Source organism: Sebastes fasciatus, chromosome 2, assembly GCF_043250625.1.
Source record: "Sebastes fasciatus isolate fSebFas1 chromosome 2, fSebFas1.pri, whole genome shotgun sequence".
NCBI classification, from domain to species: domain Eukaryota; kingdom Metazoa; phylum Chordata; class Actinopteri; order Perciformes; family Sebastidae; genus Sebastes; species Sebastes fasciatus.
The window spans coordinates 4,839,024-4,860,475 of NC_133796.1; the positions used below are offsets into that span (position 1 = coordinate 4,839,024).

At 42.6% G+C, this 21,452-nt stretch overlaps 1 protein-coding gene, 1 long non-coding RNA gene and 4 other non-coding genes across 6 annotated transcripts in view; 2 read left to right on the plus strand and 4 right to left on the minus strand.

Annotated features, from left to right (window-relative positions):
- Positions 1-3,470, minus strand: part of efl1 (elongation factor like GTPase 1) — a 66,447-nt gene extending 62,977 nt beyond the window's left edge. The window contains exons 1-7 of the mRNA XM_074659384.1: positions 3,316-3,470; positions 2,938-3,040; positions 1,959-2,026; positions 1,790-1,874; positions 1,502-1,635; positions 988-1,125; positions 585-814 (exon numbers count right to left, since the gene is read on the minus strand). Coding sequence (XP_074515485.1) covers positions 585-814; positions 988-1,125; positions 1,502-1,635; positions 1,790-1,874; positions 1,959-2,026; positions 2,938-3,028 — 746 coding nt within the window. The 5' untranslated portion in view covers positions 3,029-3,040; positions 3,316-3,470. The remainder of the gene's footprint in view (positions 1-584; positions 815-987; positions 1,126-1,501; positions 1,636-1,789; positions 1,875-1,958; positions 2,027-2,937; positions 3,041-3,315) is intronic.
- LOC141783034 (uncharacterized) overlaps positions 1-21,452 on the plus strand; it is a 589,922-nt gene that overhangs the window by 173,990 nt on the left and 394,480 nt on the right. The window lies entirely within an intron of this gene.
- Positions 11,866-11,972, minus strand: LOC141762224 (U6 spliceosomal RNA). Its single transcript, XR_012592755.1, has one exon. It is a non-coding gene; the product is annotated as a U6 spliceosomal RNA (small nuclear RNA).
- On the minus strand, positions 12,932-13,038 carry LOC141762216 (U6 spliceosomal RNA). The gene has a single exon (XR_012592751.1). It is a non-coding gene; the product is annotated as a U6 spliceosomal RNA (small nuclear RNA).
- LOC141762222 (U6 spliceosomal RNA) lies at positions 13,997-14,103 on the minus strand. The gene has a single exon (XR_012592753.1). It is a non-coding gene; the product is annotated as a U6 spliceosomal RNA (small nuclear RNA).
- LOC141762228 (U6 spliceosomal RNA) lies at positions 14,891-14,997 on the plus strand. The gene has a single exon (XR_012592757.1). It is a non-coding gene; the product is annotated as a U6 spliceosomal RNA (small nuclear RNA).

The following is a 21,452-nucleotide window of genomic DNA, read 5'->3' on the forward strand; positions in this document are numbered from 1 at the left end:
CAGTTTCCGGCCGTTTCCAGCAGCCTTCACTGAATTTACAGGAAGTCACAGAGATAGTGACATCCCGTTAGATCCGATCTGTAGGTCACTCGTAGTTTTCAGACCACGTTGGGATTTATTTATATTTATTTGTAAATCTATGTGGAAATGTGCACGTGTCTGGCGTTGGATTCTATCCTTTATTATTTTTATTTCCGCCTTGTAAAACACTTTTTGTAATAAGTGTTATATAAATAACCTTCATTATTATAATAATTATTATTATTATCAACCACACTGTAATAATAATACACTGAAACTGAAATGACATACTGAAGTTTTGTTTTACTTACTCACAAAACGTAAGATCGGGAAAGTAAACTGAGTAATTTGCAGATAAAGATACTTCATTTAGCACTTTCTTGATATATATTGCAGAGAACTCGTATCATGACTGAAACTGAAATAGTCACTCATTGCGCCATCGGCAGCCTCCAGTTAAACAGCCCTCTGCGGTTTTGAAGCCGATCTCTACGTCTGAAGACCTGTGCTTCTACTTAAGACCCTCCACACCATTAAGAGCTCAAGAGGAGAAGCAGCCTCACCTGAAACCCCATCCGTCTATAGCGCTGGCAAACACCACGTTTCCTTGGTTAGGAGAAAAGTAGAGTAGGGAGTCGTCAGCATCCTCCAGCCCAGCGCTCCAGTCATAAACCTGATCTGCACTCGGTGTCTCACTCTCTTTCTCCTCCTTCTCCTCCTCCTCCTTCTTGTCTTTCTCCGCTCGCTCCTCCAGCACTCTGGATGTGAACAAAGACCCCGTCACTGCGTTCACCTAGGAGGAGGAACAACAACGCTTAGTTACAGGGGTTTACAAAACGCTACCAACGAAATACACAAATCACTTTAATGATTCAAGACAGCTGAACACTGTGGCTGAGTGTTACATTAAATATATACTGAAGATATCGGCTACAGATTGAGGCCGGTCAGATGAGAGCCCCTCACCTGTTCCAGGATCTTCTGCAGGTGGATGTAAGCTTCCTGAGAGGTGAGTTTCAGCTCCACGATGAGTCGATCGATCTTATTGATGACCAGAACGGGCCTGATGTTCTCCAGCCACGCTTGACGCAGCACAACCTGAGTCTGTACACAAAACACACACACAACGCAAAAAATCTAAATAAAAATCACTTTTCACGTCTCTTCTGCCGAGGTTTGACTGAGGTTTTACCCCTTTGAAAATGGCCATGCCAGTTTTTTCCTCGCCAAGATTTAGCGTAAGTTTGGAGCGTTATTTAGCTTCTTTCAGGACAAGCTAGTAGGACATGATTTAAATCTGACAGTCAGTACTTTAACCTCAGTTTCATTTCAAACATATCAATCAATATCACCGTACCGGAGTACAGAAACAAAAATAAGTCCACGCTTCTAGACTCAGTATGTTCATTGGAAAGAAAGTGGATCTACAGTATATACTGTACCTTCTTTATACAGAATGAGACATAAAGTCAACAGTTACCTGTGGACAGACTCCCTCCACAGCATCAACAACCACGATGGCGCCGTCACACAGCCTGACAGCGGTGGAGACTTCTGAGGAGAAGTCGACGTGACCGGGAGAGTCGATCAGATTTAGTAAGTAGTCCTGATCTCCTGAAGGAGACAAAGACACACAAACACTATTTAGAGTCTGCTCCTCAAGCAAATCATCACAGAATTAGTCCTGGACGGTAATGAACACCACAGAGTGAGGACAATTAGTAAGAAGTGTGGATTTTTACCTCAGGGCGAACCAAAGTGGACTTACCGTTTCTGTAATGCAGAGAGATGGCGCTGGACTTCATGGTGATTCCTCTGATCTGTTCATCCTCCCTGCTGTCCAGATACCTCAGCTGGCAGATTAACAACACCACAAATAAATGACAAATAATGACAAAAACAACTAAACAACATGACGGTGAGATAAAGCCTCTTACCTTCCCAGCCAGTCGACTTGATATGATTCCATTACTCGCCACTAAGCAGTCGGCGAGAGTCGTTTTGCCTGCAAAGATGCAAATGGTTCCAAATGATTTCACTTCCTCAGTTTACAGCAGACACTTTCACCTGATCATTTTAACGCAACCTGCACCTGTACGATTTTTTTCTCATTCGCTTTGGCTCAATTCTCAAATTTTTTTCAAAACAATAAGCTCAAATCTCTGCATAATTAGTTTGTTGTTCACAACAGATTAGAATTTCTCATTCATTCAAGCAAATTGCACGTGTTTTGTGTGTTATGTGCAAAAGACTCCGCACAATAACCACTTGCACATGTCCTGTTGATCAAAACTGATGCGTTGATTCTCAGTGAAGTTGTCGTCCTCTTCACGACTTCTAAAGATTCTTTCATCGTTTGAGCCATCCCATGCAAAATGATCCATTCAATTATCAAAATCTGTCAGACATGCATGTATATTCCATAAATATCTATGATGAGGAGGTACAATTTGTCGCAGGATAAAGTTAATTTTTCCCATGTTCTTTTTTCCCCCAGGTTTTATAGTGGTATCAAACATATCTATTTCAAATATGATCTTCCATCTGGTAACCAAGCAACCACACAGCGTCACATCATTGAGTGACATGCTGCATTCACTACCATATGTGAAAACTATAAAAAGAAAAAAGTGCTATTGTCAGTGACTGAATTGCATACCTTTTTATTATTGTTGTTTTCTAGCAGAATGTACAGCATGAAAGCTGAATTAAACTGTATCAATCAAATTATGTAATCATGAATGTGTCCTTTGTAATTGTAACTGGCAAGTACAACCTAAAAACATGATCCTGATCAAGCCCCCCTGAGCACCTCTCCATTTATTGTTGTTTGTGTAATATCAACTTGTACCTTTCTTTTATATTATATGTGTAAACAAATAAAATCTAATGAACACATTTAGTCAGTCAACTCACCATGGTCAACATGTGCCAGGATGCACAGGTTCCTGATGTTTGCAGGATTTTTCTGCAGTGCAATGATCTTCTCCAGGCTGGTGTGTCCCATGGTGAACACCTACTGTAAGGATAATACACTTTAGTAATGTTACAGTACATGAAGGTATGTTAGCTCTGCTTACTTAACGTTACTGGATAGCTAGCAAAGTGTAGTCGGACAATACAGTTTGAACACAACACATGGACTTTGTTAACGTGAGTACAATGAACACAAAGGGTGAAACTACACTGGACTCTCAGTACTGACTCAGGTTCCTCTGGTGTAACTGACAGGTGATATCTGCTAACTAGCTAACCTCATCATAACTACTCTCAGAAAGAAGAATAAAACCCAACCTGGCTCCTAAAGTCTCCACACAGTATCGCTATAACGTGCTACGCCGCTGTGGTGAGTTAAATCCAGCAGTACTGTGAGAATAAGCTCATGTTTTAAAGACATGTGGACATTCTGCACTCACGTTGTTTACCCGGAAGTTGATGAAGCACGTTAATCACGCCCACTTGCTAAGATAGGTGCTGCGTTCATGGAACATAGTAAAAACGAACTTTCTCCTGCGGCTTCATTTCTTTTAAAGGTTGTACTTGCCAGTTATAATTACATAGGACACATTCATGATACACAATTTGAATACCGTTTAATTCTGCTAGAAAACAGCAATAATAAAAAGTATGTATTCATTCACTGACAATAGCACTTTTTCCTTTTATTTTTTGGATTGTTTTCCCATATGGCAGTGAATGCAGCATGTCGCTCAATGATGTGACGCTGTGTGGTTGCCCTGGATACCAGATGGAGGATCATAGGGGTATAAATACAGCAGCCACTTTATATCAGAGTCAGAAATACTTTATTAAACCCCTTTGGGAAATTGAGTTATGTATGTTTTGCTCCCGTTGTAGAATATAAATATATATATGAAAATAGAGAAATCATAATGGAAATGTATATACTGTATATAACAGTGCAAATAATGCTGAAAAGTAGGATCTATGCAAATAATATAAATGCATGCATTTATAAAAATGCAAGAATAGTGTGTAGATACTGTATATAATATATATATAAACTGTATATATAAAATATACAGTATGTACTGTATATAATACATATATAATGTATTCATACTTTGTATTTATATTTATATAAATTTGTGGAAATTCTATTTATATAATTTATATATGTATATATAATACATATATATAGTATATATATATACAGTATATACATAATAAAGTATATATATACTGTATATATAATATACTGTATAACATATATATATAATATATATATACAAACTGTATACATAAAATATACAGTATGTACGGTATATAATATATATATATATATCAATATATGTATTTATACTATGTATTTATATTTATATAAATATGTGGAAATTATATTTATATCATTTATATATGTATATATAATCAGAATCAGAATCAGAATCGTATTTATTGCCAGGTGTAAGAGGTATACACTAGGAATTTGCTTTGGTTATGTTGGTGCAAGTCAAAACAGTATAATAACAAAAGAATAGATAAACGTTAGAATAAAATAAGAATGAAAAATTGAAATTCTACTAATATACAATTTACAAAATAAGTTATAAACAAAAATAAACATGATAAAAAATGCATATATATATACATATATATATTGTATATACATACAGTACAAACATAATATAGTATATATATACTGTATATATATTATATATATTATACAGTATATTATATATACATATATAAATTATATAAATATAATTCCCACATATTTTTTTAATATATATACATAGTATAAATACATATATTGATATATATATATATATATATATACGGTGTAAAAAAAAAGTGTTTTTGTAATAATTTTGTGACAACCAATCATTGTTTCTGTAGAGCTTTTATTTTATAAACAGTGCATCTAGCATCACAGACAGCTAGGGCTTTTATTTTGTATTGTATGCAGGTGCACTCTGGGTAACCTGCAGCAGACAGAAACTCTCTGCTGCAGGTGAGCTGGTTCGCTGCTAGCTACAGTAGCTCCTCTGTAATAACCTGTTAATAATATCATTTAAGTTGTCACAAAGTGTGGAAAACTTCACCCGCACCTCCTTAAATGCACGGTGGAACCTGACGGCCTCCACAAAGTCAGGGTACGCTGAGGAGTAGCTGATGAAGACGTCCTGTAGGTTCACACAGAGAGGTTAAAACTTGTACTGTATAAATCTGACTGAAGACTGGCCATCAACGGGGACTGAGACCCTGACTTCTCTCGCTCCTTCTGGTGGGAGGCAACGAGATTAACGGCATAGCCCACGTCATTCTCCAGGAGTCAGAGGACGGTCTTGCCCCGATACCGACCAAGCTGAACCTTCCACCGGAAGGTACTTTTCCAAATATATGTATTAGTATCTTTTTGAAATCCACATAAACCACTTTTCACATCGGCATAAATTACATCCACCGCACAGCACTTATTTAAAAAGTCAAACATGCTGCCGAACACCTTAGCATTTAAAAGGCTATTTTTCAAACGGAGTCCTGCGCAGTGTGTAAGCAATGTTAGCAGCGAGCCTCTAACGTTAGTTGATTAAAATGGTTTAAACAGCATGGACGTTAGGTGGTTAACACAAAGCAATGATAAATAGTGTAACGTTATAATTCGGCGGATCAGGTGTCGAGGAGCTCCTGGATGAGGAGCGCCGATTCCTCTGGCCCATGCATTCGGCGACGGCAGTGGAGCCTCCACTCCTTCCTGGAGATCCTCTTGATCACCTCGGCGTCAGTCGGTGCAACCATCCCGAGGTTCCCCTCCAGCTGGGACCGCTTAGCCTCAATGAGACGGCGGGCATCTCCAGGGTTGACCTCGAAGATGCAGTGAGACAGCTGCCTCATGAAGGTGGAGTACAGCTCGTGGCTCTCTGTGGTGACACCTGCTGCAACGCGTCGCATCAGGACGCTGATGAGGACCTGCCTGTACTCATTGCCAACGCTGGTAACCCAGGCAGCCGTGTCAGAAGCGGTACCTGCGAGCTTCTCCGTCACCTTGAGGGAGAGAGAGAGAGTTCAAATGTTAATGTGAGTGTATGAACACAGCTGTGGTGTAAAAGCAGCTGTAAGAAAATATTAAATTGTGACAAACTTTACTCGCCTTCTTGGTGGAATCCATCTTCAAGATGGATCCGAAGGTGAATGGTCCTGGCCTTGTGCTCCTCCAGCCACGTCACAACGTCGTAGCTGTAGACCGTCAGCAGCCAGATGGGTGAGGGTAGACGGGGCATCTGGGGCAGTGGTGGAAACTTCCCCCTCACCGTGCACAAGGCTAGGAACTGCTCGCACACGCCGAGGTACTGGATCACTCTCTGCATCCAGGCGTCCGAGTGGTTCTCCCGCAGGGTGTTGAACAGCCGATTAGCACCGTTGCCCAGAGTGCGAGACCTCAGCTGTATAACCACCCTCAGGTCACAGGACAGCCTACAGAAACACAAGACTAATATTATATACAGCCACATGAATACATTAACCAGGAGATATATATATATATATATATTTAATTTCTTCTCTGAAAACTGGCAGCTTTTCAAATAATGACTGTTTCCTCTAAATATTTGCTGTATACAGGTACACTGTGCTCTCCACGACTTTTTCATTTGTCTTCTTGGAATGTATTCAGGCCCTGCAAGCTGACCCAGCGCCAGCCACCTGGTTGAGGCCGTTTGCACCCGACTCTGCCAGCTCCACCTCGCGGTTCGGGGCGGTTCACAAACACTCGCTGCTCCCTCATCCTCTCAGACTATGTGGTCATCAGAGAGGCAGTGCTGGCCAGCCCGAGGTTGATGGCTCAGACTGAAATCCAGCTCTTTGAACTGAATCAGAGGACCCTGCCCCAGTGGTAGGAGTTAAACATGTTGATGTGTTGTAATCTCTACTGTCATTTAAGAAGCTGAAGAGCCTAAAAACAGCCTGTGTTTGTCTTCTAGGTTCTCTCGGCGCCAGAAAAGAGTGGGGGAGGGATAGCTATTGCCGTCCAGCCTCTCCCCTCCAGGTGCCTTCATCGCCCCTGCTGGCCAGCCTCCTCTTCCTGGACCTCAAAACAATAGGCTCGTTGGAGATGAACTGCGCCTCGCATGGAAAGTGGACGAGATCAGACGGCGGCAGCAGCAGGGTTCGGTGAAAAAAGGCTGCGGTCAAGTCAGACAGTTTCCAGCCGTTTCGAGTAGCCTTCACTGAATTTACAGGAAGTCACAGAAAAAGTTGTGACGGCCCCTGCTTCCTGTTAGATCCGATATATATATATATATATATATATATATATATATATATATATATATATATATTTTGGAGGCATTATGTTAGGATTATGCTTTCATTCTTGTGATTTCTTCAAATCTGGTACAAACGTCCACTCGGACTCAAGGATGAACTGATTAGATTTGTGTGGTCAAAGGACACTGTGACCTCAAGAAACATGTTTTTGTCCATAACTCAAGAAGTCATATGCTAATTGTGACAATTTCACACAAACGTCTTAACAGGATAAAATTATGAAGTGATGACATCTTGGACAGACGTGGATGTAAACTGTAACTGTTTGTTTTCACTGTACTTTATGTTCTTTGTTATTTTATTTTTGTTATTTGAATAAAATGAAAAAGTCTGCAATTTATTCTGAAGCTTTATTATTTCTGATTATTTATAATTCATTACATAACTTTCGACATTTAACTGCAACACTAGTCAATAAAACACATCATCCAATTGTGGCAGTACTGATTCCCCTTCAGCTGACCAGGCTGAAGAACGAGAACCAGTTCCCACCCACATAGAAATACACAAAAATGCCTCCTTAATAATAATAATGAACAAATGCCTCTTCGATAATAAACAAATAAGGAAACTGATATGTTGTTTTTTTTATTTTCCCTTTTACCGTCCTTTAAAGTTTCTCCAAATGAAATAGACCAAAAGAAATGGGTATAAAGGGGTTTCAGTGAAAATCAACAAAGGAACAGAATAACTAAATAAAGCCTGCAGGCGCTAGCTTATCACGGGGCTATCGTGAGGCTAAGCAAGCTGCTCGCACGAACAGTACCTAATCGTCCTAATGCAGGTAACTTAATTAAAGGGTGTTTATTTTGTGTTTCCCCAACTAGGCTGGCCAACACTTTCTCAATCAGCAAAACACAAAAGAGCACAGGAATCTCAAAAAGGGCCTAAAACAGACCAGAGTTTCTGGCTTGGCTGATAATATATGTTGTAGTTATTCAAGGACGGATCAGAATGACACTGATGGGTTTGCAGCTTCCCCACCTGTCTTAAGCCCTACAGAAAGGGCGTCGTCACACCCTGATTGGCCGAGAGGGGGAATGCACCAAGCTGCTCTCAACTATCATTTAAGAGCCAACAGGTGAACTGAATAACCCTCCAATCACTCAGTAATTCATCCAAAAAAAAAAACAGCAGAGAATGGGCGACTGCCACACATTTCAATTCAGAACATGTTATTTGTCCCGGGGGTCAATTTGCATGACAAAAAATTCAAACCGAGCCTGTTTCTCTACGGAATACAATCATTGCGCTCTACAAATTAAAGAGACACTGGCATGTGCTTCAGGCAGAACCATCTTTGAAGGATTGCTGTAAATCCCCGCCCCTTTTTTCTCGTTCAGGAGCACCCACAATTAAAAACAGCATCATGTACAACAATATAACTCCAAAAAAAGACCACATGGCTGACGACAACTGGCATGTATCGCTGTGGTAACTGTGCCTGTTGCAACAATACAACAAACACAAAATCATTCAACCATCCGCCACACCGGGAGGAAAGGTCCTATCCGGGGAATACATAAACTGTAAATGAACACGTGATCTACACGTTACTATGGCCCCTGTTCAGACCTGGTATTACAGTTTTTCTCGATTGTTTACACACATTTTCTGAAAGCATGCCTCATACTCTCAGAACTCTACACACAAATCAAAAAAACACACACACAATGGGCAAAACCCCTCAATTCTCCTGCAAAATTAAACTTTACATTCAAAACAATGTAATTTCTTCTCAAAATGGTATTTTGTTTTCAAATGACACACACAAACCATCATATGAATACACATTTATAAGAACCAGTTGAACACTGATGTGCTCAATGTAAAACACTATGATGAATGGAAAACACTTCTTCTCCATTCATCATAATGACTTATGCCTTTTTTTTGTTCAGTGTTACACTTACTACAGACAGTACTTACATATATAAGTGTGTTGTAAAATATTTTAGAATATTGTTTTTATACTCAGAACACACAAATACACGGTAACAAATATATTTTATTTTCCCCACAAAAACAATGTACACAGTGTACATCCCAACCAACACAAAGTTGCACATACAGTGGTCTACATACAAAACAACAGAAGAATTTACTGTATACAGTTACAGGAAAAAAAACTATGCTGCATCCTCTCTTCTGTTTCGGTCTGGCCACAGCACCTCATCCACATCACAAGCAATGTTTTCCCTGGCCAAGCAGCGGGGGAAATATCGCTTAGCATGTTGAATCCAGCCATGAAAAGCATCAACTGCTATATCTCCACATGCGTCTTCCATAGCTTGGAGAAGGGGTATACGCGTTTGTGGATTTCGGTCATACACTTTCCATCTCCAGGCAGAAAAGAATTCCTCAATAGGATTGAGGAATGGAGAATATGGAGGGAGATAAACAACTAAAAAGCGTGGGTGGGCAGTGAACCAGTTACGAACCAGAGCAGCCCGGTGGAAACTTACGTTGTCCCAAATGACAACGTACCTGAGCTGCTCTGGGCCGTCTATCTGATCTGGCGGAATGAGTGTGTTGTGTAGGGTGTCCAAGAATCTGATCAGATGGGCAGTGTTGTAGGGGCCAAGGGTAGAATGGTGATGGATGACGCCATGGTGGGTAATCGCTGCACACATTGTGATGTTCCCTCCGCGCTGGCCAGGGACTTCAACAATGGCACGCTGGCCGATGATATTCCTTCCCCTCGTTCGTCTTTTTGTGAGGTTGAATCCAACCTCATCAATGAAGATGAACTGGTGCTCCACTACAGCCACCTCTAGCTCAAGGACTCTCTGAAACAGACATGGAGTGGTCACTATTGTGAAGCACAATCATTATGATTACAATACTGAAATATGTATAATTTATGCAGTGTTGAGAGTATGCATCAATTGTGGGATTGTATAGGACTTACTTGCACATAGTTATATCGCAATTCTTTGACTCTTTCTGAATTGCGTTCAAATGGCACCCTGTTGACCTGCTTCATCCTCAGATTATTTCTGCGCAAGACACGGTCCAGTGTTGATAAGCTTACCCTATCAACATTTTGAAATATCTCATTGTTTTCTATTATTTTTCTTTGTATTTGCCGTAATGTTATGGCGTTATTTTCTAGGACCATGTTCATGATTTCAGTTTCCTGTTCAGGAGACAGAAGACGTTCCCGACCACCTTGTGTTGGTAATCTTTCAGTTCTGCAATACAAATAGTAAAATACTGTAAATACTGTGTAGGAATACATTTCCCAAATACTTGAAACATACTTTATTTTTACAGTCCTACAGAACAGTCCACAGGCAATATTGTACTACTGTACTCATTGAGTACTGTATTGATATGCAGTACTGCAATTTTCTAGTGAGAGTAGATGTCTTACCTATTCTCATTTCGGAAAGTCCGGATGATGGATGCTACAGTGTACCTGCTCAAATTTGGCTGTACTCTTTGCCCAGCCTCCCTCATTGTTAGACCATGGTTGACCACATGGTCAACCAAAGTGGCTCGGATCTCATCAGAGATTACGGTCCTTGGCCTTCCTCGTCCTCGTCCTCGTCCTCCCCGTCCTCCTCCTCTTACTCTCACTCCTCTGGCTCTGGCTCTGGCTCTGCCTCTGTTTCCAATGTTGGCATCCATTGCTCCAAAACAGAAGAGCTCACCTGTTGCCCTTTTATGCTAAAGCTCTGATTGCTAATTGTAACACTGTGTGACAGGTGTTTGCCCATGTGATGAGTCAGTGTGCATAGTAGGGCAATTGACTTTAGAATTTTGAAAGACAGTGTGTTCCTTGTGAAAACGAGATTTTCTTCATGAAAATTGGGCTAAATGCAGAGAATTGTGTGTAGTGTTTTGAAAAAAGTGTGTTTTAGAACTGCAATTTGAGTGTAAAGCAGGAATTGTGCTTGTAGTTTAGCAGAATTGGTTCAGGGGGTTGGTGCATGAGTTACATGTTGTGGTCATTGTGTGTCAAGTACCAGTATTTGTGTGTAAACAATTGAGAAAAACTGTAACATGCGTCCTCAGTGATCGGATCACAAGTGGACAGCTTTAAGTACGTCTGTTCACACCTGGCATTAGAATGCGTCTTCAGTGACCACTTGTGATCCGATCTCACTTTCCCGCTCGATATGCAAATGAACACATAGTAAACACACGGCTAATACAGCAGCCGTTGTGATGTACATGAATGTCAGCAGTAATATCCTACATATTTGGCGGTCGGGTGTCAGCTCCGTGCAAAGCAGTGGAACAAAAACACCGACACGTCTCCGATATGCGTGCTATGTCCATAATCATATATATATATAGACGCCGCATTGGAACAAGGAAGTACGGCTATGTTCTGTTCAAAGAGTCTGATGCAAAAGCTTGGCCTCACAGGAAAGAAGGCCCATATTCTCCTACAGACCACGGGGCCAAGAGAGAGTTGTAAGTAGCTGTATCATGTCAGGACTGGAGGTGGCTGGCTTAAAACTGCTGCGAACTGCCTAAAACTTACACACTGTTCACAGGGGGAACAGTCCAAACAAGGTGTTGATGGACACCTCTGGACAAAAAAAAAAAAAGTGGAAACGCTTCACGGTTATGCGTGTCATCCTTTCGCAGGGGCCATGCTAATCTTCTCTGTATCGATTCCAATTTGTCGTATGTGCTGCCGGAGCGAGCACACTGACCCTCAGGTTCTGCCTACCCTTTGAACCCCTTGTGGTCCAAATAACTCCTTTACAGCGGTTCAGGCTGGCAGTCCGTGATGCCTAGTAGCCTGTTAACCGAACTCTTAAATGTCAAAAGGGTAAGGGGTGAGGTTTTCCCCTTGTAGACATCAATGTCTTTGCAATTTGTATAAACTTGCAGCTAATAAGGATAAGCCCAAAACTGCCCTGACACAGGGAGGTGGGCGGTTCCCAAGTTGCCTTTTCTGGCCGGGTGCTCCTGTGTATCTGCTGCGGAGCAGAAGGTCAAGGGTTCGATCCCCGCCTGCGGCAAGGATGGAGAAGAGGTAGAAGAGTAAACTCCAACGTAGCGGCACTCAACCGGGGATTTGTGAGTATCCCCACACCCGCCCGGCGCCTCACACCTTGGGCAACTCCAGAGAAGAATAAAGTCCAACCCCTATCGAGGAGTACGGTAAAAGAACCGAGGCTGTGCGTAGAGGTGAGCCCAACCAGACCAAACAGATAGCGCTCCACTTCCCGCACAAGCTTCTGCTCCTTCCCCCACAGAGAGGTGACGTTCCACATCCCCAGAGCCAGCCTCTGCCGCCCGGGTCTGGTCCGTCGAGGTCCCTGGCCTTCACTTCCACCCGTGTGACAGCGCACCCGACCCCAGCGGTTCCTCCCGCAGGTGGTGAGCCCACAGGATGGAGAGGAGTGGGGTGCCTCATTGCTTCTTCGGGGTGTCCACCAGGCGCTCGCTGACGGGCCCTCCGTCTGGGCCTGGCTCCACAGGAAAGAAGGCCCATATTCTCCTACGGACCACGAGGCCAGGAGAGAGTTGGAGTAGCCGTATTGTGTCAGGACTGGAGGTGGCTGGCTTAAAACTGCTGCAGCTGCCTAAAACTTACACACTGTTCACAGGGGGAACATTCCAAACAAGGTGTTGATGGACACCTCTGGACAAAAAAAAAAAAAAGTGGAAACGCTTCACGGTTATGCGTGTCATCCTTGCGCAGGGGCCATGCTAATCTTCTCTGTATCGATTCCAATTTGTCGTATGTGCTGCCTGAGCGAGCACACTGACCCTCAGGTCCTGCCTACCCTTTGAACCCGCTGTGGTCCAAATAACTCCTTTATAGCGGTTCAGGTTGGCAGTCCGTAACGCCTAGTAACCTCGTAACCAAACTCTTAAATGTCAAAAGGGCAAGGGGTGAGGTTTTTCTCTTGTAGACATCAATGTCTTTGCAATTTGTATAAACTTGCAGCTAATAAGGATAAGCCCAAAACTGCCCTGACACAGGGAGGTGGGCGGTGCCCAAGTTGCCTTTTCAGGCCAGAGGCTCCTGTGTATCTGCTGCGGATCAGAAGGTCAAAGGTTCGATCCCCGCCTGCAGCGAGGATGGAGAAGAGGTAGAAGAGTAAACTCCAACGTAGCGGCACTCAACCGGGGATTTGTGAGTATCCCCACACCCGCCCAGCACCTCACACCTTGGGCAGCTCCAGAGAAGAATAAAGTCCAACCCCTATCGAGGAGTACGGTTCCAGACCCGAGGCTGTGCGTAGAGGTCAGCCCCACCAGATCTAACTGATAGCGCTCCACCTCCTGCACAAGCTCCGGCTCCTTCCCCCACAGAGAGGTGACTTTCCACGTCCCCAGAGCCAGCCTCTGCCGCCCGGGACTGGTCTGTCGAGGTCCCTGGCCTTCACTGCCACCTGTGTGACAGCGCACCCAACCCCAGCGGTTCCTCCCGCAGGTGGTGAGCCCACAGGATGGAGAGGAGTGGGGTGCCTCATTGCTTCTTCGGGGTGTCCACCAGGCGCTCGCTGACGGTCCCTCCGTCTGGGCCTGGCTCCACAGGAAAGAAGGCCCATATTCTCCTACGGACCACGAGGCCAGGAGAGAGCTGGAGTAGCCGTACTGTTTCAGGACTGAAGGTGGCTGGCTTAAAACTGCTGCAGCTGCCTAAAACTTACACACTGTTCACAGGGGGAACATTCCAAACAAGGTGTTGATGGACACCTCTGGACAAAAAAAAAAAAAGTGGAAACGCTTCACGGTTATGCGTGTCATCCTTTCGCAGGGGCCATGCTAATCTTCTCTGTATCGATTCCAATTTGTCATATGTGCTGCCGGAGCGAGCACACTGACCCTCAGGTTCTGCCTACCCTTTGAACCTGTTGTTGTCCGAAAAACTCCTTTATAGCGGTTCAGGCTGGCGGTTTGTGATGCCTAGTAGCCTCGTAACCAAACTCTTAAATGTCAAAAGGGCAAGGGGTGAGGTTTTTCCCTTGTAGACATCAATATCTCTGCAATTTTCATAAACTTGCAGCTAATAAGGATAAGCCCAAAACCGTTCTGACACAGGGAGGTGGGCGGTGCCCAAGTTGCCTTTTCTGGCCGGATGCTCCTGTGTATCTGCTGAGGAGCAGAAGGCTAAGGGTTCGATCCCTGCCTGCAGTGAGGATGGAGAAGAGGTAGAAGAGTAAACTCCAACGTAGCGGCACTCAACCGGGGATTTGTGAGTATCCCCACACCCGCCCGGTGCCTCACACCTTCGGCAACTTCAGAGAAGAATAAAGTCTGGAACCGTACTCCTCGATAGGGGTTGGACATTATTAGGCGGGGATCAAACCCTTGACCTTCTGCTCCGCAGCAGATACACAGGAGCACCCGGCCAGAAAAGGCAACTTGGGCACCGCCCACCTCCCTGTGTCAGGGCAGTTTTGGGCTTATCCTTATTAGCTGCAAGTTTATACAAATTGCAAAGACATTGATGTCTACAAGGGGAAAACCTCACCTCTTGCCCTTTTGACATTTAAGAGTTTGGTTACGAGGCTACTAGGCATCACGGACCGCCAGCCTGAACCACTGTAAAGGAGTTATTTGGACCACAAGGGGTTCAAAGGGTAGGCAGAACCTGAGGGTCAGTGTGCTCGCTCCGGCAGCACATACGACAAATTGGAATCGATACAGAGAAGATTAGCATGGCCCCTGCGAAAGGATGACACGCATAACCGTGAAGCGTTTCCACTTTTTTTTTTTTTGTCCAGAGGTGTCCATCAACACCTTGTTTGGACTGTTCCCCCTGTGAACAGTGTGTAAGTTTTAGGCAGTTCGCAGCAGTTTTAAGCCAGCCACCTCCAGTCCTGACACAATATGGCTACTCACAACTCTCTCCTGGCCCCGTGGTCCATAGGAGAATATGGGGTTTCTTTCCTGTGAGGCCAAGTTTGTGCATCAGACTCTCTGAAACAGAACATAGCTAGGTTGCGTTCGAATAGTCAAATAATTACGTCCTAAGGTCTTTTCCTAATCACTTTTCCTTGACCTCAGTGGAAAACGTCACGAGGTCAAGGAAAGATGAGAAGGAGAATTCAGAAGGAGTTAGGAAAAGACAACAGCGGTGTTAGGAGAATCCGACTGCTCTTTCACTAGGCTCCGTCATTATGACGCGACGGCGACGGATGTTAGTGACGTCAGTTTGCTGTGGTGAAACTACAATATTCTGAAGATGGACTACAAAGGTGCTGCTCCCCCGGTGTGTTCTTAAATAGGTCCATCAGTGACAGACTCCTTCACCTGCGGTGTGTGAAAGAGAGATACCACAGCTCCTCCTCCTGCTGCTGGAACACTATCAACAGATAATAAAGATCATCTGACCTAACGTGGAAGAATATCACTTCATTACCACGGTTGGAATTGAAATAAACATGAATATATGATAAATATTAAGTTAACTGTTGGAGTTATGGAGAAGGGGTAGGACCATATACTGTAAGTGTAGGCTGTACTTCTTCCAACTTCTTTTCGAAATATTCGTAATATTTATTTATGTAAATTATTTGTTAATTGGTTGTTTACTGTTCATTTTATTAGTTATTCTTGTTTTGTTTTTTACTGAGGTATTTGTTACATGTTCAAAATAAATAATTAATTAAAAATAAAGTGAAACAAAATGGTTGTCACTGTCCACTCATATTAAACATGAATCCCAATTAGTGTATGAGGGTATGAAAATAATATGCAAGATAAGCATATAGTTTGTTATTATGAACGGCCGAATGGTGCATAGCTTTAAATGCTGCGGCCGCAAGGAATTGTGGGATGTTATTCTCTCGTTTCCTTTCGTAAAGGATGGTCCAGTGTATCCTATGCTAAACGAGATAATAAAGGAAGCATTGAAGCTCCTTTTCTTAACTTTTGGTGAATTCGAACGGCTCTTATCATGGCTGCTACTGAGGTACTTCCAGGTCATTTCACTCAGTTAGGAACCTTCCTAAGCAAAAAGGACTATTCGAACGCAACCCTGTACTTCCTTGGTCCAATGCGGCGTCTATGGGTGCATCCCAAAGCTCTTAATTGCATCCCTGTTTCCCTCACTTAAGTCTTTTCCTTGCGTCTTAGTCCCTCCCACCAGGGAAGTATGGAGAGACGCAAGGAAACCATGCGAGGAGAGAGGAAACGAGGAAATACGATTTAAGAGACATGAGACGGTCGTTTCCTCTGAAGCGTCACGTGAAGCGACGTCCGTTTCTGATGACAGCAGCAGCTGATCACATCTGGATCAGCTGTCAGTCAGCTTTAACAGCTGTTTGTGTCTGAACTGTACTAATACTAATAAAGACAAGTGCAAGCTGCAGTCTGTATTTTTACTGTGGACTGAGTCATGCTTAGAGGACCAGGAACCATCTCTACTGGATCAATATCTTTATATTATTTATTCATTATTAGCGTCTGTAGTTATTGATATTCTGATTGTGAGCTCATTATTTCATAACCCAGAATATGACTATGGTGTTTTTTGAACACTGGACATTATTTATTAGGCTAAAGGGAAAATGTAAATGATGTAACTCATATCAAGCCCGACGTTCAGGAATCAGCCTCATGTGACTGAATGGAAATGAGGATAAATGATGTAAAAGGTGTTTGTTGCTGACAGACAGACTCTCCTTCTCTCTCTGACTTTAATAGTTTCATTAATAAAAGTTAACGGGGGAAATAACAGATCATGAAAAGAAAAATCATTCTAATAAATAAATAAAGTTATTTTAAGTCAGTTTGTCAGGTTTTATAAACCCCTCTGACTGTCAGGCTGCTTCACTGACGGTGTGTGAAGCAGAGCTACTGCAGGTCCTTCTGCTGCTGCTCAGAGCTTCAGTTAACACAGATTATAACTAGATGGTGAATCAGAAGACAACTAAACTATAAAACGTTTAATCTGGGATCTGTTTTCACTCCGGTATGAAACTCCAGTGATGTTGAGAGGTAAAGTTATCAGATCAGTCTGATCGGCAGCAGCGTCCAATCAGTGACTGATATCCAATAAGGGGGCGTGTCGGTCGGTAAAAGACTTCCGTGGAGGATACACTGGTGTATCCTCGCTCATAGCTCCTCCGGCAAGCCTCCTCGATCCTCGCTCCTCGATGCACAAATAAGAGCTTTGGGACGGTCTTCAAGATGGCGCACCAGAACAACTTCCGGTTCAAGCGAGGATCGAGGAGCGAGGAAACGAAAATTAAGAGCTTTGGGACGCACCCTATATATATATATGATTATGGACATAGCACGCATTGGTACTTGAGGTTTGCATTGTTGCGGCCAAATCAGACTGACCGTGGCTGTCTTTTGTGAACAACTCCTCAGATTCATTCAGCCATTGTTTAACATCCCTTTGTCATCGTATTTCACGATGCCAGCAAACCATTCATTTTGTTTATCTTGTACATCCTCTGGGAGTAAAGGAATCAACATATTATGTGACACGTTGGCATTTTCAGAAAGTTGAATTAAACTCTCCATATGGGTTTGCACAAGAGAGGAATTTTCTTTTCCTCTCATAAGTGTTTTTATTTCTGATATGAGTCCTTTAATTTTATTCACAATGATTTTCCTGCTGAAGCTTTTCGATTTAGTGACGGCCCCTCTGTGTTTGGATCCTCTGCTGTGTTTGCTTTCTCTCTGCAGGGCTGCAGACTTGATGAGGCTAATCAGCAGCATGGGACACACCTGGGCCCGGTGTGTGACCTGCTTAAAAGCCAGAGCATGCAGCAGTCTGTGGCTGGCAGATCTCCTTGTGCACCATACCTTTGTTTTTACAGCACAACATCCACTCCCTACACTACTGACTCAACAAATTCCTCCTGTACACTCTTTTGCCATATTTTTAGGTACTTTTTGGTTAATAAATCACTTTATTTGTTCAGTATACCCGTGTCTCCCGTTTTTGTCACAGTTCTAGAGCCAGGCTGTGACAAATGGGGGCTCGTCCAATTCTTCTTTTTCAGCCTTTGTCGTGTTCCAGGTAAATGTGAGTAGTGCTTTTTTTCCCACATTTCTCTCAGGACCTTAGCAGGCAGAGTTGGTAAGGTATGAATGAAGTTTGGTGTAATCAGTGTAACTCGTCTCTGGTGCGTCGGTACCGCAGAAGCGGAGTTGTCTGCTCCTGGTGTTGCTGGTTTAAGTCCTGGTGTTGTTACAGTTGGAGCACGGTAAGCTTCAGCAGCAAGTTGAAAAGGAGAAATTGTCTCAGGGAAAGCCTGAATGTTTTCAGTCGTGTCCTGTGATGTCCTCAGATCCCGTTATGCGGACCGTGAGCAGCGCACGGACTACTTAGTAAAGTAAGCCTCATCATGAGAAAATACATCGCTGTAACCGAAAGTCAGACGTTGCTCCACAAGTTAAAACCCCACTGTTTTCACCAGCTCAATGTGAAGGGCATGCTTTTTGGTCCCATATTCTTAATGTTTTAGCTGTTCTGCTTCTATACTGGTCTTCCACTCTCTGCTCTGGCTCTCCCTTAAAGCTCTTAAATTTGCCTCTCCAGATACCGGGGGTTGTGGAGTTGGAGAGACCGAGGAGAGAGGTAACTGTTTCTAATTAGAGCACATTTTGTTTAAATGACAAGATAATGTATTTTTTTTTAACATTAAAGTTTGTTAAAATTGTTACATTTATGGGTAAATGGGTGTAGTTAGTAGTTGTAGGTCCTTGCTGGGATTCCGGTACTCGGACTCGGACCTCGTTCTTATGCTGTGTTGTCTTTCTCTATTCAGGGCTGCAGACCTGATGAGGCTAATCGGCAGCATGGGACACACCTGTGCCGGTGTGCTCCATGCTTAAAAAGCCAGAGAGCATGCAGCAGTCTGTGGCTGGCAGATCTCCTTGCACATCATACCTCTGTTCCTTGGTTTTTGGTTCCTTTCCCTTGTTTTTACAGCACAACATCCAGGCAGCACATTTTCACACATCCACTCCCTACACTACGGACTCTACACATTCCTGCCATACACACATAGTTTTAGTTCTATAGAGCCGGGCTGTGACAGTTTTATTATACCCCCACAACAACGTAGTCGGGAGTATATAGCGCTCCACGTGTTTCTGGAGCAGAACTCGGAAACTATTTAACTTAGGAACTTCTAATTCGGTATGATGGTTGACATCGTGGTGTAGTTGTGCCTTTTGGGGGTTAGAAGTCCAGAGTGCCCATTAGTTAATGCCCAATAAAGCTGAAGTAGGCGAGATTGGAGCAAACGTGATTTTAAAAAAGTTATTTTTATAAAACGGTCGCTATATCGTGACAGTAGTTCATGAAACAGGTAACCTGAAAAGAATCATGTTCCTCTGTGTCCTCCGGTGCTCCTAACAGCATCTGCAAGATTTCACATACCGGAGGAAAACGGCAAGAGCTGATCTGAGGTCTGCTGTCCAGCTGCCGTCTATGAGAGCCGGCTGTCAATCACTCACGAACTCCGACCAAACGGTCAAACTAGGCAGCGCTGATCAAATATGAATCAATATTATGTTACGTTAATGACTATTTCTCTCCTCAGATGTTTTCAGAATCATCTTGTAGTGCACGGTTTAGCTGTAAAATTAGAAAGTTTGTGACGCCGCTGCCAATGCACAGCCAATAGGAACACTCTCTCTCTGAAATGACCTGTGATTGGTCAAAGTCTCCCATCACGGGTTAGATTTTCTAAACCCTGAAAACAGAGCCATGAGGAGGAGCAGAAGTCTAGTTTTCTCAGAACACTTGAATTACAATATGCTGAAAGGTTATTATGGAATTTTTGCCCAATGATGCCAAAAATATATACTGCCTACTGCCACTTTAATTTCATTAGTTCCAAAAGGGCAAAATCTTTGGCCCTACTTTAGGGGTCAAGCAGTGAGCAGGGGGATGTGAGCCATGCTCACTTTTGCCTTGTTCACCAAGGCCTTTTCTACACTCCATTTCAAAACTTGCAAGACCAGCATTTATTTGACTCATTTTCCTCCTTTAATGTCTTTCTTTTTCTATTTTCCTCACAACACATTGTTTGTGCATTTGAAACACCGACAGTAAATTCATCCAACAACGAGCATCACATTCTCACATTCAGCAGAGCTGCGCCACTTTCAAAGAGACTAACAGCAATATATGCAAACAGCATTCCTCCATTAATATCCAGCTTAATGCGCACATCCACATAGGTGAGGCTGAACTCACCTGGCTGTGAGGCTGAACTCACCTGGCTGTGAGGCTGAACTCACCTGGCTGTGAGGCTGAACTCACCTGGCTGTGAGTCTGCCGCATGTAGTTAACAAGCAGCGCCTTCCTTCGTGTTTTATCTCCGATGATGCTCGTTTCCTCTTCACATTAATCCTCGATCCTCTGCGCCTCATGGTGATGTTTCCTTCTCCTGGTGCCTTTATGTTGACTAAACTGTAGTAGAGACTTCAGGAAACACACTAAACTCCGCTGAGTGATGTGGTTTTATGACAATGACCAACTTGTAATAGTTTATAACGTGCGTATAATCTGGATAATAAACAGCGACCACCTCACCCTCTCTCCCCACCTAACACCAGCTCATTAAGTACCGCCCACCTCCATGTGACCCAAATCTCCCAACTCATCGTGATCACATAATAATAATAAATGACAATATCTAAGGAATACCAAAAATATAAACCATCACAAACCTAATTAACATTAATAAAAACATTACTCCTTTCTAAAATTGTTCGTTTAATTATCACTGTCTTTTCTATGTATTATTATTTATTTTTATTTATTATTTTTATTATTATTATTATTATTATTAATCTTATTATTAATAATAATTGTATTTGAATTTTTAATGCTGCGGTTGTCTTTTCTATTTATTAATATTATTTTTAGATTTATTATTTTATTATTTGTATTATAATTTTTCTCTTTTCTTAATTTTATTTCAATTTTGAATGCTGAAGTTGTTTTCTCTAGTGTACTTATTGTGTTCGTCTCTAAGCTCAACTACTTAAAAAATTGGTTTATAAACTATTGTAATTAGGAACTGTAAATTGCATATATGAAAACAACCTCAAAAAAAGGGAAAAAATAAAGTATGAAAAATTTGTTTTAATTGTTCGTGCGGCTCCTACAGTAACGAAAACACAATTCTTATTTTTAGGTGATTATACATATAAATGTAAGAAATCCACCGGTACTAACCGTGTCATGC